Source organism: Gymnoscopelus braueri, assembly GCF_963280865.1.
Source record: "Gymnoscopelus braueri genome assembly, chromosome: 6".
NCBI classification, from domain to species: domain Eukaryota; kingdom Metazoa; phylum Chordata; class Actinopteri; order Myctophiformes; family Myctophidae; genus Gymnoscopelus; species Gymnoscopelus braueri.
The window spans coordinates 26892672-26911141 of record NC_137607.1 but is presented as its reverse complement, the minus strand read 5'-3'; the positions used below and the strand labels follow the sequence as shown (position 1 = coordinate 26911141).

At 43.1% G+C, this 18470-nt stretch overlaps 1 protein-coding gene across 3 annotated transcripts in view; it reads right to left on the bottom strand.

Annotated features, from left to right (window-relative positions):
* nek7 (NIMA-related kinase 7) overlaps positions 1-18470 on the bottom strand; it is a 79874-nt gene that overhangs the window by 11411 nt on the left and 49993 nt on the right. For all 3 annotated transcript variants that reach the window (XM_080432004.1, XM_080432005.1, XM_080432006.1), the window contains 3 exons: positions 17467-17575; positions 13986-14093; positions 6857-6951 (listed from right to left, as the gene is read on the bottom strand). In XM_080432004.1, the coding sequence (XP_080288130.1) occupies positions 6857-6951; positions 13986-14093; positions 17467-17575 (312 nt within the window). The remainder of the gene's footprint in view (positions 1-6856; positions 6952-13985; positions 14094-17466; positions 17576-18470) is intronic.

The following is an 18470-nucleotide window of genomic DNA, read 5'->3' as shown; positions in this document are numbered from 1 at the left end:
TGCGCGTGCGCGCAAACACACACAAACACTTTCTCTCTTTGTCTCTCTCCCACACACATATTCCCACACACACACACACACACACACAGCATCTCTCTTTTTGTAGCTCGCCTCTTCCTCAGCCAGCCAGGTTATGCTCTCCCCATCCCAAGCATGTAAGGCTGCAATCCTAGTCTATGTAAAGGTCTGCACTGGCCTTCCTCTTTAATTAACACCAACTCCTCCCTCTGGCTTCCTCCCACTGTATGCCAATTAAAAAGTAAGCCATGAGAGGCTTGTGTCCCTCGGCCACCTTAGCCCTGGAGCCATGACATCCTGGGTGCAAAAGGGCCCACGCTGTGTAAAATAAATGTGCAAGAATCCACACAGACTGTATGAATATAGAGTATGTACATTTACACGCTCACACATAATCAAACACATGGCAAACGTAATGTTTTTTCATCTGCTAACCTGTCCTTAATGAGGTTTGTCATGATATACTGTATTTAAAATCAACTTCACTTCATTTGTTTATCTATCAAGGCAAGTGGTCGCAGCACAGGGAGCGGGATTAAAATTACACCCCGAAATCACAGGAGGACGAAAAAAAAAAAAAAAAGGGAGAACTGATGGACAGACAGATGAAAAGCAGCGGATTATTCCGAGGAGTGCAACTTGGATAGAAAATAAACTGCTGAAAAAAGACGATTAAACAAAAGAGTCTGCACTGCTGCACGGCAGCTAAAACACATTCTGAGGGAAGGGTCTACCGCTGCTCATCAAGCTGGAAGCAAAAATAACCCCACGTTTAATCCCTTCCACTAATGGCAGTGCTTCAAACTCCCAACCTCTGCCAACTATTTGCTCGTACCGCATCGATAATAAAAATTTTCCTCCTCGGATGTCCTCTATTTTGGAATGTCGAGCAAATGCACCGGAAGAGCTCTGAACCCCTGTTGGACATCTGAAACATGTGCTCATAAAAAGGTCCAATGCTGACTTCACCGTTGTGTTTTCACGTTTGTGGTAAAACTAAATAACTGGGAAGACAGCATCCGCTGAGGTCAGGGAGGGAGGGAGGGAGGGAAGAAGGGAGGGATGGGAAGAGAAGGATGGCAAAGGGATGATGATGGGGGTCAGACAAAGAACAACTAGCAGCAGGAAATGTGTGGAGGGGATACAAATACCAGTGGATACATGGTGGGGTTAGCCTAGTTTGCAAGTTTTACTAGGGGTTAGCACACATGATGGCAACATCAAGTTGGCACCGCTATGCCAACTGCCGGGGCTTCAGGACAACCGCTCCGGGTATGAACAGCAGGCCGTCTGTGTTAACCCTGCCCTTCTTCAAACAGAGAGGGAGCTAACTACAGGGGTTGAACTCAACACATGCAAAGGCAGCTGCTGAGAACCCAGCATTTTGGGCCTCATAAAAACCAACAGCAAAACAACTTGGGGAGAGACAGGAATGAGGCAAGAGCAGAGGTGGTGGGGTGGGCGGTGGGGGGCAGGGGTTGGTGCAGAGGGGGTTGGGTTTGAGCCAAGAGCCAGTCAGAGGTGGATGGCTGGGCCTGAATACAGGAAGAAGCCACATTACAGCGTGGGTTTTTCCGAGATGCTTCATTCATCTGGTCCCTTTCAAATAAAAATAAATAAGACTGAAATGAAATGTCATTTACAGCTTGACATTAACCCCTAGCTACCGATATAAAGAAAACAAGTGCATCTGTGTCTGTTTGTGTCTTTTGTGTGTCTGTCTGTATTCCGGGCAGGCACACTAGGGTTTCAGACGATAGAAGCATGCGCTGTAGCGTTTTAAATGCGGAAGTCTTGCAATCCCAGACTTGACCACCAGGCGGAGGCGGCTTCACCCCAGATAGATGTTTTTTAGATATCTTTGACCAAAGTCTTCGGTGGGCAAGTTTCATGGTAATCTGCCCTGATTGGGATATATCTTGTGTGCAAAGTTTGGCCTTAGGGTGGCACTCAAGGAAAGTTCATGGGGTCACTCAAAAGGTTACGGTTCAGAGGACTGTCAGCTTTGGCAGAGAACCACTTCCTCTCTCTCTCTAAAAAAGTTACGGTTCAACCTCTGGGGAGCATGAAAGCCCCTGGGGAACATTTCATTTTGAGATACTTTGAGTGCAAGTGAAGCTTTCGGCCTGAGGGTGGCACTCGAGGAAAGGTCACGGGGTCAACAAAATCAGAATGGGTTCATCCTTCAGGGACCTCTCATTACTAACACATACACATGAACGTACATACCGCAGTGCAAGTGTGTGCAAAAAGTGGTTTCCTTTGAGTAAGATCTGTTATCTCTATGGGGTGTGTGCCACACGCACACACGCACATCAATAATGCTAACGTGAGGCAGGTCCGAGCGAGGGCAGGGGCAGCAAGAGCTGTGGTGAGACCGCGGCCTCATTGATCAGCACACACCATCCAGAGTGTGCACCCCCCTCCCCACCCAGCCCATGGTCAGCGTGGCCGATGACCTCAGCAACCATGGAATTCCCGCTACCGTGGCGTTGCTACTGCTGCTGCTGTTGGAGGGAGGGGGACGGGCGGAGTCAGGTGATGTAATGAGGTTGGACATAAGGGGGGTTGGGGTGGGAGGAGAATCAAATGGAATATGATAAGAAGACACACGTGGATACAATGGGCGGGTATTGACGGTCGGCACGTCTGGCTCCTCGGACCCACTCACCGACCCCTTGGGCACGACGATGAAATATTCAGGCTCTCTCAAAGCGGAGCCGTTTCATGCCGTCAGGAATATGAAGGCAAGCCCTCAGTAGCACGTGGTAGATACATAGGGGTGCCAACGCACCTAAACCTGTATGTGGAAAACTTGCACGTTCATACGGACACAAGAGAATGCTTCCATGCATACGCCCGCCGCGCACACACTCGCATACACACACCTAACATGCTCAGAATGGAATCAATGGCTACCACAGGGATCGGCCCTGTGTTTCTGTGTGAATTCTTCATGCCTGAAGGTTAACGGAGGGAAAGAGAAGACAGAAGAGGGGAGCGTGGAGGGGAGGAGAGGTGTACATAGGGGAAGAGAGAAGCTGCTGAGAGAGGAGAGGAGAGGAGGTGGATCTCCTGACACTGAATGCACCGAGGAGCCCTCATGCAGAGGAAAAGAGGAGTGGAAAACACGGCCCGTTTCTTCAAAGAGAATATGCATGGAGCGCAGAGAGCTCCTTTCCTAACAATATGCTTGTAAAATCTTTAGCTCCACAGGCCCCTTTGCAGGGCTCACCTTGACCCGATGGCCGGATTTCTCTCTCTTATACCCCCTCTGACATAGGTCCTGCCCCCACCCCTCTCTCCACTACCAATCCATATCGCTGCTCCTGCTATTTGTTGTTTTTCTCCTTTCAGCTCTACCACTCTGCACCTCTCCTTCCTCTCTAGGTCTCTCTCTCAGGACAGGCTGTGTCCTCTTCTTGCGGTTCTTCATCGTTCTGTTTAAAACCTTTTCCATCGTCTAACTCCGTCGGTCTTTCATCCACCTCTCCAAGACCAAGCGGTCCCACAACCCCACTTTAATTTTTTCTCTTTTCGTTTGCGTTCTGTTCCGTTTGTGGCTCCCTCTGCACATCTCTTTTTTACATTCCATTCCTCTCTCTCAAAGCGGCTCAGTGTTTGTTTTTGTTTTTACAGTATCGGGTGATCCTTCAAATGAAATGACACCAAACTTCAGGAAAACAGTGATTTTCATTGGGAAATAATTCCCTCTTTCTCTCTTCATTGCTTGTCCCTCTGAACTTGTCCTTCACCTCTAACTTGTTAGCTCTCAGTAAATTACAACATGGATGAACCTTGTTGAACTGTAGAGGATTAGAGAAAACACAATGAGACGGTGATTATTGATGCGTGCTTCTCAAGCTTGACCTTCATGTGAAACTTAAGACCTGCACTCTGTTAGTGACTATTGACTTTTGACTACAGACTCCTGTAGGACTCCGGTGCACTTGCACGTGCTCTACTAGGATGTACATAAGAGTATATTTGAGATACACCGATAAAGATTTATTGTTTAAAATAACAAATTTGTTCGATAGCCGATACATTCCATTTTGTGCCAGGGAAACATAGAAATCTTCATCTTACGTATAAACCATATCTGTTCCAAGCTTGGTAGGCTGCAGATAACCAACACACCAACATAACCAGTGCATAATTGATGCATCACAATATACAGATACAGATAAACATCGGCTACTGCCATTGGTGAATGTCAATTACCAATATATGTCAATGACAGTCAACGAGGCAAATATTGGCTGATACGGAAATACAGCCGATATATCGTGCATCCCTGTAGATATAGACCCTACAGTATATTCATCCTGAAAGTTTGTTGACAGACCATATATATATATATATATATATATATATATATTCATAGGAATATCATTTCTTATCTCGTCTTAAATACAGTCAGTACAGTCACTTTAACACATTAACCGCCAAGAACGTAGTCCTACGGTCCGTTAAATCCAACTGTTAAGCGCCGAGACCGTAGCCCTACGGTCCACGGTCTTTTCGCGCTAAAAATTTCCGGGTGCACTTTCGGATTTTTTTTGATCCACTTCCGTTTCCGGTTTGATGACCGGAAACGGAATTATTTGGGATCCGGTTTTGACGATCACGGCCGCCCTCGTTCTACAGACGAAACTGAAACTCAATTCTCTTCCTGTAGTTTTTTCTCCTCGCATTTCAACGTAATCCGCTCTAACTACAACATGGATACCCCGTTTGACACGTGGTTTTCACTGGGAGATACAGTGGGATGTCGCGGATGTAAACAGACCGTGTACGGCTCAATCTTAAGGATTTTAACAAGATCTATGGCGACATGAAAAAAACAACAAAAACACCTTGGCACTGGTGAGTACATTATGAGATTAACCTCTGGCGGTCGATGTGTTAACGGCCCAGCTTTGGATCTGAGACCAACCAAACAAGGTAAAATAGAGCCAAACTGAAATGAATTCAACAGTGCTCTGCACATGTCTTGTACATGGTAACCGTTGAAAGAAATAACAGGAGCAATCTGGACAGTGTGGTCCATTCATAGGTTGCTGCTTGAGCGTACCCGTACAGTATGTCCTCACTCCAACACTCACTGTCATGAAGATACACACTTACACAAACGGTTGTGACCCCTCAGTACCCCCTCTGCCTTCTGCCAACCACAGCCCAGTGCTGCCCTGGTGCATTGTGGGGGGTGGCAATTAACCTGAAGACGAGTGGTCTCCAAGCAACCATGAACTGAAAGTCAAGCTTTCTCCTGCTGACTCTCTCTCTCTCGCTCTCTCTCTCTATCTCTCTCTCTCTCGCTCTCTCTCTCTGCCTGAGGCGCTTTGGTAGGTGTAGTGTAGTAGTCACAGGTGTGTTGAAATGCACCCCAAATGATCAGCCACACTGGGGAATTGGAGAATGTGGGTGCTTTCCCGGCTAACAGCATGTCTGTTTCTTCGCTTCCTAGTTGTATGCATGTGTGTGTGGGTGTGTGCATGTGTGTGAGAGACCCGGGCAAATGCATTTTCAAGGCGAAACATCACACCAACTATCATTTCATATTCCCTCTCTCTCTCTCCTCTCCTCATTCTCGTTTCTTTGCCGTCCCCCCTTCCTTCCTTCCGTCTGTCTGTCCGTCTGGATCACCTCCCGTCAGTGTGGTCACTACATGGCAGAGGCTCCCTGGGCTTTTTCTCTCTCCCAGCTAATCAAACTAGTCAGTATCGCTGGCTGGCCGTTATCAAAAACACATGGACACGTCGGTTCCCCTTCACCCGCAGACTCTCCAACACACAACAGGTCCCCCCCACACTGGTCTATAGAGGTTTAGCTCATCATAGGAGTAATAAAACTCCTGGCATGGCAGGGCTTGTCCAAGCAGCAGTACAGGAGGAGGAGGAGGAGGAGGAGATATAGCTTTGTATTTGTATTCTTATTGATAGTGTGTGCGTGCGCTGGAAAGGCAACAAATGCTGGGTAGATGGTTGTGTTGGGAATGATGATGTGTGTTGATGTATTATTGTTCTGTTACAATATGTTTATACAGTATTACGGTAGTGCATATCATGCAGTACTGTAATACTATCCTGCTATAAAACTGAGTGAACGGTCTGTCTGCATCCATTTTTCTCCTCAGTGGGTTGGCTAATCAAATTTGCACATAGGCATTAAACACTGGCATAGGCAGGGACTGACGGGACAGACTTTTCAATTCCCCAAATTTAAGCCGTTTATTAGCATTTTTAGCAAGTCTGCAAAATTTGGGGCACCGGGCTATACATTCTGTAGTTGCAGTCCCCCGGATAGACAGCCATGCTGTGGTTTTGTTGGTTGGTTGTCAGGAGGACATCTTGATGACCAATCAGCAGACAAGCTCTGGGATCTCAGGAATCAGGACGTAAAACCAACACTTAATGGTGATTATGTCATGCTTTGGCATGATACATATACTGTAACTATACAATATATTGTTATGCGGTGACTATGGTCTTGGTCTACAGTGGAAACTGTACCTAAATTAGGAGATCATTTATTTTAAAGGTTACTGGCATTGAGATAAGGGAATGATTCAATATTAGCTTTGGGAAAATTAAGCTGTTTATTAGCATTTACGCCAAGTCTGCACCCGGGTAAGGGGCAGTATACAGGAAAGAGGATGGATTTTGTGTGTGTGTGTGTGTGTGTGTGTGTGTGTGTGTGTGTGTGTGTGTGTGTGTGTGTGTGTGTGTGTGTGTGTGTGTGTGTGTGTGTGTGTGTGTGTGTGTGTGTGTGTGTGTGTGTGCGCTCCACCTCCTACTGCAAGGTGACAGTGGATGTGCTCTTTCATGTAGTTTACCTCGTAAAGCAGGCATCCTAGCGACCAGATGTCAGATTTGAAGTTGTATCCGTTTTCATGTATCCTCTCTGGTGACATGTAGTAAGGGGTGCCCACTGAAAACAGAGAGGGGGGGGGGGGTAGAAGAAAGAGAGTGGAGACAGAGGGAAGAAGAGGGGGACATTAGTCTTTTGCATCAGTAACTTGTGCTTTTCCACTGGGCATCAATCGATGAATCATTACATCTCGAGAGGAGAGATGAGTCTGACTGGAACGGTGGAGGGACTACTCATGAAGTAAACAAAACAAGTACGTATGGAAGACCATAAAGCTATTGAGTGTGTTCTCTGTTGATTAGAAGAACATACAGGTAACATCATCTTACTCTTTACATAGTTAACTCACTCCTGGAAAATAGATGAATGCCCACACAACCATACCATACACAAAAACATACGTGCATGCATGCATACCGTAAGTACAGAATGCATGGATAACAGCATGCACACACATACACATACATAAATCAGCTTTGATTACTGGCTCCGTGTAATGATCTGAAACAGTAGTTTGCAGAGCGCGCCCCGGGGAGAGGCGGCGCAGTTTTAAAAGCAGGGCCTGCCTCTGGTTCTGGTTTTGAAACTCAAGAATCCACAAACTGCCATGGTGACTGGCAGGACTCCAGAGCATGAGACCTTCACTCAGACGGACCCACGGGTCAGCAACACAACCATGAGAACCTCCACTCAGATGGACCCACACGTCAACAGCACAATAATAACCTTTAGGATTCAGTTATATAGTTTTATATATATATATATATACTGTATGATCTTTATTCCCTTATTCTGCATTGAAGCCAGAAGCAAAAATCTGTAGGTAGACAAAGCTAGAAGACACAGCAGCACTACAATGATGATTCATGGTTTATTTCGGTTTTATTTAACTTCCCTGCCCGACTCCGCTGACTGTATAAGATGTAAAAAAATATATATTGTGAATGGGAAGAAGGGTTGAAGAGATGTTGATTTTGACTGAGCAAAGAACATGCTATGGGAGATAGTCAGGCACGAGCGGGTTGATACTAAGGCCAACTGCTTTAGTTCTAAGTTTACACCAGGTACAAACAGCTGAAGTGAACTGGGTGGGAGGGGAACAGCTCTCAGGTGGAGAGAGACTTCAGCAGAGGTATGCTAGCAGTGCTAGGAAAAAAATTTGTGTGTGCGCACACACGCACACACACACACACACACACACACACACACACACATCAAACAGCCTCTTCGTGAATTAACATGTTGGAGGAAACTGAAACAATAATTATAATTACATTTAATAAAACTATTACAGAGGAGGCTATTACAGCAGCAAGTCTTTGAGAGCCGAAATGAAAGCTGGCACTTTCTTATTTTGGTGCAGAATTAATTGGGCTGAGAAACGCCTTCGTCTTAAAATGTGTGGTCCTGAATAATGAAGTGTTACCTATAATTCTAAAAATAATACATTAGCTTCTGCACAGGCAGACAGAAACGAGAAGGGAGAGAGAGAGAGAAGCTAGGGGAAAAATGGCTTCGTTAATTGGTCATCAGTTTAGTGGTGTGTGTGTGTGTGTGGGGGGGGGGGGGTCTCCTGGTGTGGTCTGAACAAGATCCCTTAACTATTATTAGTTGATTAAAAAATAATCTGCCTCTCTTATAATAGTATATCAAAGTATATTAAAAATAAGAGCGTCAGGCTCCTTCAACATGTTAAATTAAAGGCACATTACTTATTCATGCAAATAAATGGAAAGTCATGTTGGGATTGATTTCCATTATTATGAATGGCTGTGACAACAGTGCATTTCCTCGTAGGCAGGGGTAAAGGATGCTGTAACTGGAAGAACATGAGTTGCGATTATATTTCTGAACTGACTACTCTAGTACAAGTTCTAAATGACTGTTCTAGTACATGTTATAAATGACTGTTCTACTACATGTTATAAATGACTGTTCTAGTACAAGTTATAAATGACTGTTCTACTACATGTTATAAATGACTGCTCTAGTACAAGTTATAAATGACTGTTCTAGTACCAGTTATAAATGACTGTTCTAGTACAAGTAATAAATGACTGTTCTAGTACAAGTAATAAATGACTGTTCTAGTACAAGTTATAAATGACTGTTCTAGTACAAGTTATAAATGACTGTTCTAGTACAAGTAATAAATGACTGTTCTAGTACAAGTTATAAATGACTGTTCTAGTACAAGTAATAAATGACTGTTCTAGTACAAGTTATAAATGACTGTTCTAGTACAAGTTATAAATGACTGTTCTAGTACATGTTATAAATGACTGTTCTAGTGCATGTTATAAATGACTGTTCTAGTACAAGTTATAAATGACTGTTCTAGTACAAGTTATAAATGACTGTTCTACTACATGTTATAAATGACTGTTCTACTACATGTTATAAATGACTGCTCTAGTACAAGTTATAAATGACTGTTCTAGTACCAGTTATAAATGACTGTTCTAGTACAAGTTATAAATGACTGTTCTAGTAAAAGTTATAAATGACTGTTCTAGTACAAGTTATAAATGACTGTTCTAGTAAAAGTTATAAATGACTGTTCTAGTACAAGTTATAAATGACTGTTCTAGTAAAAGTTATAAATGACTGTTCTAGTACAAGTAATAAATGACTGTTCTAGTACAAGTTATAAATGACTGTTCTAGTACAAGTAATAAATGACGGTTCTAGTACAAGTTATAAATGACTGTTCTAGTACAAGTAATAAATGACTGTTCTAGTACAAGTTATAAATGACTGTTCTAGAAAAATTATAAATGACTGTTCTAGAAACGTATTATCACTGTTCTATAACAGTTTTATACAGGGTATAAAGCTTGAGTCACTTTTGGGATTAGAAGCCTTTTTCCTAAAAGAACCCCCTCAAGGTTCCCTGAGGGTCCCTGGACCCCACTTTGAGAAACACTGCTTCAGAGGTTATTTGAGCTGTCATGTCGTGCGTGCAAGCATGTGTCCTCAAGTATTTATGTGTGTTTGGCATGCGTGCGGCCCAACATTAGCATATGCCTCTGTGCTGGCATGCTATGCATGGATGTGGCCGTGTGTGTGTGTGTGTGTGTGTGCAGGTATTATGCATCTACAAGTATGCACGGTACACTAGTGTACGTTCATGCAAGCCTGTGAGAGGAGTGTGTGTGTGTTTATGTCTCTCTGCATACTCTGTGTGTGTGTGTGTGTGTGTGTGTGTGTGTGTGTGTGTGTGTGTGTGTGTGTGTGTGTGTGTGTGTGTGTGTGTGTGTGTGTGTGTGTGTGTCTGCAGAGCTGCTGAGTTGAAAGGCTGGGAGCTGACAGTCTGTGTGCCTGGACCTCCGTCTAGGCTCCACCACACTGCTCTGCTGTTCACCAGGGTGGCTGGCTGGGCTCATTACAGACATACACTCTCTCTCTCTCCCTCTCTGTGCCATTTCTCACTCCCCCCTTTCTCTCTCTCTCTCTCTCTATTTCCCAGTGTCACTCTGTCACGTTCTTCTCCTCTCACTCCACTCCTCCCTCCTACCTTTTCACTTCCTCGCTCTGTTCTTGTGTCACTCTCATCCTGTCCCTGTGTCTCTCCATCCCTTGGTCTCCATTCTTTTGCTCACTGTCGTTTCGTCACCTTCTTTTTCACTCCCTCACTCCGTCTTTTCTCATTCGCTCTCTCACTTTCTCCCCCCCCTTCTCTCTCTCTCTCTCTTTCAGTTTCACTCACGTACATGCTGGCACTTATGCTCTTGCTATTTCACACACACACACACACACACACACACACACACACACACACACACACACACACACACACACACACGGCTGAGACAGAGGAAAGAGAGAGAGAGAAAGAGAGAGGAGTGGGGGAGGGACAAAGATGTTGGAAGAAGGGAGGAGGACCGATAAGGCAGAGAAAGGATGGAAATTGAGAAAAGTGGCAGAAGAAGAAAAGCGAGCTGGACGTTGAAGCAGAGATCAGGGGATGTGAAGGAGAGGGAGAGAGAGGGAGAGAGAGAGAGAGAGAGAGAGAGAGCGAGATGGGAGAGAGAATGAGAGAGGCAGAGAGAGAGATGGGAGAGAGAAATAGTGAGGTATAACGCATGGACAACTTTAGCCCAGGAACGAAAACATGCGTGCACACACACAGTGTGTGTGTTGTGTGTGTGTGTGTGTGTGTGTGTGTGTGTGTGTGTGTGTGTGTGTGTGTGTGTGTGGAGAGATTGTGTGAACTCTATTGGAATATTTTTTTCTGTATAAGAAAAGCAAATGGAAAAAATATATACTATTTTTGTTTTACTTGTACACACTGCATAGTATCTAGTGATACTATGTGAAAACCTTGGTACATGTGCATTGAAGGTTTACAATAGCCTAATGGACTGATAAATCATGACACTAAATCTCCTCAAAACATAATTGTTCCAAAACCTGAAAATAAAGTTATTTTTAAAAATACTGAAAATACTTTCTTTCTTTTTTTTTGCAGCCTAGTTGAGATTGCAGCATATTGCATAATTTGCATAGCCTGGTGGATAGCCAGGAGGCTGTGTGGGATGGATGGACACATTGACCCATGCAGCAGAGCTGCCTATCCTTTCGTCAGCCTAAAGAGGGTGCTATGGACTCAACGTTTAATGAGCAATCACAAGGGCTGTTCCACCTTGCTCTGTTTGGCACTGCGGGGCCGCGTGCTCCACGCAACAGCTTCTGTTTCACCTAATGTCATGATTCACACCTTCCTTCCACAGGCTCACCTCGTGCTGTATACAGAGGCTGCGAGCAGCACGCTGTTGGGGAGTACTGACTTCACTTAATAATGGTGTGAAAGGGAACAGAGTTGGTAATGACGTGTTTGGATATTTTTAAAAGCCACGCGTTAGTTTGAATGAAAAGTATCATGAACAGTTTTTATAAAGTAAAGTAACTGTAAAGTTTATTATTGTTGCTGCTTTCTATATTCAAACTAAGACAGTTAAGTTGCATTTTACAGCAACAGGCCATAAATAGGAACTTGTATAAGTTGCGCTTACTACATGTACATAGAGTATGTACTGTACATGTTTTTATGCACCACATATCTGGAACAAACTCCCAGAAAACAGCAGGTCTGCTGCCCTTATTTCAGGTCTTCTCTTATTTCTTTTAAAACACAACTAAAGACCTTTCCGTTTGCCGCTGCCTTTGATCGAGTTACTTTTCTTTTTCTCTCTCTCTTCTGCACTGTAATTGTATGTGTTATTTGACTTCTTTTGTTTTATGCATCCTAATGTCATTGTATAATTGTGTTTCCTTTGCTTGATGTTCTGTGTAAAGCACATTGAATTGCCTTGTTGCTGAAATGTGCTATACAAATAAAATTGCCTCATCTTGCCTTGCTGCGCCAAAACATACTTTTATGTACATTTAACTGCATCACTATGTTATGTAATGAGATTCAACACTATAACAGTATTAATAAAAAACAACAAAGAATTGTCAGATGGACACAGAACTACACGAACAACACAAAGACTAACACTAGTTCACGGCTGAATACATTTGCAACTCGAACACTTACACGGAGAGACATTTACAGTACAACGTAGTGATAAAGGAAGGCAAGGACAGGCTATTAACAAACTGTTAAGACTTGGGCATGTGTTTTAAACACCAGGCCCACTCTGAAGTGAGGAGCGTGTGTGTGTGTGTGTGTGTGTGTGTGTGTGTGTGTGTGTGTGTGTGTGTGTGTGTGTGTGTGTGTGTGTGTGTGTGTGTGTGTGTGTGTGTGTGTGTGTGTGTTTATGTTAAACCCCAGGTTTTCTGTGAAATGAGGCGAGCTGTACCCAGTCCGACCCAGGTGGGGGTTTAGGTGGGGGTTTAGGTCATTAACGGCTGTAACGGCAGTAAATAAATATGCTTCCCCTGAGTTTGCAGTGACACGACTCCATTCCTTTTAACGTTGGTGATCACCAAAACGTTGTTTCCATTTAAAGTTGTGTGCCTGTGTGTGCATTACATTTACATTACTTTTCTGCTTCTGCATGATTACAGAGTTCTGTCAAATTGACTTAAACTGGTTCAGTGAAAAGGAAGCGTGTCCAGGGTTATGCTCATTGATAAGCTAAAACCTGATTTATACTTCATTGCACAAAAGACCAAAATATTAGATGTACAAGCTGTGAGCTTTAGATCGGCTATATTCAGCGCGGGAAAACCATCTCATAACCAAGTATAAATCAAGCCTAAGGTCTAAACTGGAGACCTCGACTGGGGGGGGCGAAAAGAAAGGTGTTACAAGATTTTACATCTTACATGTGTCTGCCGACACGTGCATACAAACGTCTACAGACACCCAACAATAAGTGTGGTTTGTTCCGTTGGCTGGCCAGCGAGTTTTATGGCACAGGGTCACAATCAGAGCCGTGTGTGTCGGGCGGGCCTATAACGAAGGACATCATCAGTCCGCCTATACCCAGACATCATCTGTGTCGGGGTCAAAGGCCAAGGCAACAGGAAGTGGCTAACTGGCCAATGAAAGGGCCGGGCATGGGCCCGTGGCCCTGCAGCACCACAAACGTGACACATGGTTCTGGGCTCACCGGGCCCTAATGAAACACATCCAGCTCTGGGAGATTACTGGGGGCCTCTGTGTGTATTTGTGTCTACTTCCGCACGTGTGCACCCACATGCCCACATGGACCGTGTGCGTCTCTGTGTGTGCACGTATGTGTCTCTAGACCAGTGGTTTTCAACCTTTTTCATGCCAAGGACCCTAAATTGATATACATTTGGCCGCGGACCCCCATCGGAAAATGTTTTTTTGCCAGAGACCCCCAGAAGAGAAGATTTGTGTTTAAAAATAAAAAAATCTACAAATTTCTTCAAACACTTTCACGTTTTTTTGAAAATGTTCGAAAATAGCAGATCTACAAGCTTGCAGCGCAGCACGAAGTGACGCGCTGCAAGCTTGTATATCTGCTATTTTTGAATAGCCAACGTATACAATATGGATAAAGGGGTGAAAATATATTAACACCTTTTGCTGGGGACCCCCTGGAACCCTCTCAAGGACCACTGGTGGTCCCCGGACCACTGGTTGAGAACCACTGGTCTAGACTGCTGTGATTTACCTAGAGAGTGAGCTGCGGTGGTTTTGGAGCTGAAGAATCGTCCCAATCCCAGATCTCCCAGTTTCACCACACCCGTGGCTGTGATGAACACATTGGCTGGCTTGATATCTGGAGAGGAGAGGAGAGGAGAGGACTAAGTGCTTACAACATCTTTGTGAAATCAAATCCGATGAATGTTTAATTGCCTCTCCAGCAGTATGTGTTAAGTACATGTGTTAATGTAAACGTTAATGCCAAGGAGATCATTTTAAACAGCTAACACAGGGAGCCACGCTGCCTGTGATATATATACGGTATATTGCATCATCTTTAAACAAAAAACATATGAGGGCTCTCAGTCAGTGTGTCAATCAATGTGCTCCACCCCCCAGCTGCTTCGATCAGAACTTTGCTTTATTTCATGCATGGAAGACTAATCATCATAGACATATTCTGTGTAAAATGTTTCATCATGTTTCAAATGTGCAATCTGTTAATCAATGATGTATTAGCCAAGCTAGAATCTTCTGGTGCTTGAGGATGTTTGTTTCCTTCTTTTTCCATTATTTTTATTGTCATTTTTGTCCAAAGATGACAATGGCAGACAAAACTGCTTAAGTTCAGGTCTGCACTTGGCCACGGCAACATGTCAGCTAAGTTGAATGGTTGGTGGATGACCTAATGTTAGACCACTTAAGCTGTTGTTGATCCCTCTCTTCCTCATGTAACATTTCAGACATGACCTCAGTGTACTCAACCATAGTGACTGATTTAGATTTATTTCATTCACTTTCCTTTTTTTTTTTAGGAGGGGCATAGGATGTAGGCGTGTTTTTTTTCTTCTTCTTCTTTTCTGTCACGTTCTCTTTAAAGTCATGTTAATATGACCTGCAACAGCCGTTGAAATTTACTGCTCCCGTATAATAACAAGTGGCTTTTTGAATACACAGTAAAGTCCTCCGTGTTAATGTATCCATTTGTAACTCTGAGAGTGTGCTGTGTAGTGCAGCCTCTGCTAAGTGGTCATTAAAGTCCCCCAAAGCTCAGGGTTCATTAGCGTCTGTGCGACCTAATCAAAGCATCAGTCCAGCCGAGCTCACCGCCACCTGCACAAAATCAAATCCTGAGTGTTAATTTAATTCTGAGAACGGACGACGGGTCCATTTGGTTACACTCTCAGAGTAATAAATGGATGAATTAACACGGAGGATTTTACTGTGTGCAGGTATGTGAGGGTTCAGCAGCAGGTTTGATAAGACTGGGGCCTTATTGAAAGCATGTGAGCCCATAAACACTGTGCTCTCTGTTCTATGTGCCGCTCAACACCCGCCTGTCAGGCCATCCAATGAAACATAGAGGTTCACACTACAAGACATATCGTCACTGTCGGGCACAAAATCTCCAAATATCAACTTTTTAGTTTTTTTCCGTCATTTAATGCCCTACTTCGTCATACAAAGGTTACAAGCAAAAGTAGTGACAATAGCCTATCTAGATCGGCTATTGTCACTATTTCAGAACATTTTCATTTCATTTCCTGTAAAGTAACGGTTTTGGACATAGGAGGTTGTACAAATACAGTACATCGCCTTTGTGCTTAATTCTGGGTTGCTTCATTGCTTCATTCTGAAGCAACTGTGTTCCATTTCTTCCATTTCATTTGCACTCAGTTTCAGTGCATCTCACTCACATTATCAGAGAACCGGGGTTATGGAAAGGTAACCGTAACCCTAAGTAACCTTAAACCCTATACTTAGTTGTACCGGAGTCCCCCAGGGCTCTATACTAGCCCCCCCCTCCTGTTTTCGCTCGACACTAAATATCTTTGCCAAAAATAGCCGATTTACAAGCTCACAACACATCATGCTGCGACACGCTGAGAGCTTGTAGATCTGCTATTTTCACAGAATGTTTGCCTCGGAATAGGGCAGCTAGGGTTATATTGGATTTAAGGTTTCAATTTTTACATTCAAGATGCTGTGTGGCCAGGTATTGTTTCTGCTCCTATCTGTCTGTCTGTCTTGCTCCTGTCTGTCTGTCTGTCTGTGTGTGTAAAAATTAAGGAAAGGATAGGCGGATTTCTATTCAGCTTTGTGGGATTAACTTCTGGGTTGAAAAGGGTCAAAAGGTCACAATCAAGGTTAACTCTTTAACTGCCAAAAACGGGAATTCCCGTCCGATGGCTCTATGGCTCTCATGGCCACGGACGGAAATGACGAAATTATTATTATTATTTTTATATATTTTTAAAAAACAAACGGAGGAAAAATGCACCTTTTTCCTGGCACTGGGACGACACAGTCTGAAATAAGTGTGGCAATGAAAGAGTTAAGGTAAAATCAGATTTTTATGAAACTTGGTGAGAACAATCTGTAGGCTGCCCTGAAGGGACACACGACTTTTGGGTCAAAAGGGTAAAAGGTCAATATCACAATCAAAATGAGCGGCCACATCTCAGGAAGGACAGATGCAGAACAAGACTGGGCTGGTGACTGACGTTGGTGCAGACAGTATTTGCACCTCTGGGTGCATTTGTTTAATTTGAATTGCATTAGTATTGTAATTCATAACACACATAAATTATATGTGAATGTTATTTACATATAATGTGATGAAGAGCGTAGACAGTGTGTGTGTGTGTGTGTGTGGGGGTGTGTGTGTGTGTGTGTGTGTGTGTGTGTGTGTGTGTGTGAGAGAGTGATGTGGCTTTCTTGTATAGCTGAACCTGTCCCTTCATTTTCCAAATGATTCCTCTCTGGAGTACAACAACAGCACACAGGAAGCAGATCTGCTATTTTTTTATTTATTTTTTATCATGAAAATGTGCACAAATCTTTGAATATATGTTTTTTTAAAGCGAACATTTTTAACTCAAATCTTTGCTTCTGGGAATTCTACATATGTCTTCTAAATCCTAACAGTTTTTTCTTTTGCTTGTTTTTTACTTATGTTACTATAATATCAGTGGTTCTCAAACTTTTTTCATGTCAAGGACCACCAAAATGATATGTATTTTTTCCGCTGACCCCGGTCTCTAAATATTTTGTTCCAGGGACCCCAGAAGCAAAGATTTGAGTTAAAAATGACAGATTTTCACACATTTTCACGATTTATTTTCAAAAATAGCAGATCTACAAGCTCATAGTGCCGCACTATGAGCTTGTATTATGTGACACAGATGCGTTCCCAGATTGAATGGGTTAATGTAAAAACATGGCCAGATTTAAGAGATATTAGAGGCAAGCATAATTATAGCATATCGTCTCTGTCGGGTGGAAACCTCATATGTCCAAAACTGTTACTTTTCAGGATTCAAATTCAAAAACGGAAAAGTAGCAGATCTACAAGCTCAAAATGCACCTCGGTTTCGAGCTTTGTGGATCTGCTACTTTTGATGCTTTTGTGTGACGCTGCAGTAGAGTGGTTCTCAAACTTTTACATGTCAAGGTCCCCCAGAATGATATGCTTTTGCCTGCGGACCTGTGTGTGTGCGTGTGCGTACCTCTATGCATGACTCTCCGGGAGTGCATGTGTTCCAGAGCACTGCAGAGCTGGACAAAGTACTTCCACACCGTTCTCTCTGGGATCAGCCTCCTCTGCTTCTTAAAGTGCTACATCACACACAGACAGGTTTGTATTACTATACTTGTGAGGACATCGATTCAAACTGGAAACAATTTTAACGGATTTAATAAATCATTAATCGCGATGCAAACAACAGAGGGTAAAAAAAGAGAGAAGAAAATACAGGATCTTTGTAAGAGAATTGATACAAAAAAAATCAGTCATTTGCTACTGTATTGAAAAGAGGATAAGAGAAAACACAGTATTGTAAAAAAAAAAGATATATATAGTTAAGAAAATACTGCATTTGTGTAAGAGAAATAATAATAAAAAAGATATTTCGGTCATTTGTCTGGAAATTTATTTTGTGTTTAAAAATCGTGAATGTGAATGTGAACCTAGTATTGTGATTCGAATCGTATAGTGAGTTGAGTGAAACGTTGAGTGAAACGTCACATGCCTACATATTAGGGCGGCGATTTTATGAATGCCATTTTTAAATGTTTTTCTGTTTTTAGCCACAAGCCTAAAGCCGGAAAATACCAGATCTACAAGCTGACAACGCGTCTCGATGCGTTATCAGCTCGTAGATCGGCAATTTTTGGGTGTACGACACCGGCACACAACTACGTATAAATCAAGGCATAATTCCAACCCAAAATCTAACCTCTAAATATCTAATCCTAACTCTAACCCCCACCGGAATCTTTTTCTAATTGTAAACGTATCTCTAAAAATATTTTTTTCAACCATAAAACAACAATTCTTCTTGTGAGGACCAGGAAAATGGTTCCTCACAATGTCCATTTCTCAAAATCACTTAGACATTTGTTCCTCACAAGTATAAACACACACACACACACAGTTAGCACAACCTAAGCATAATGGAAAGAACCAGGACTAATTCCTTAATCAGGAGTTGCAATAAAGCCTGATTTATAC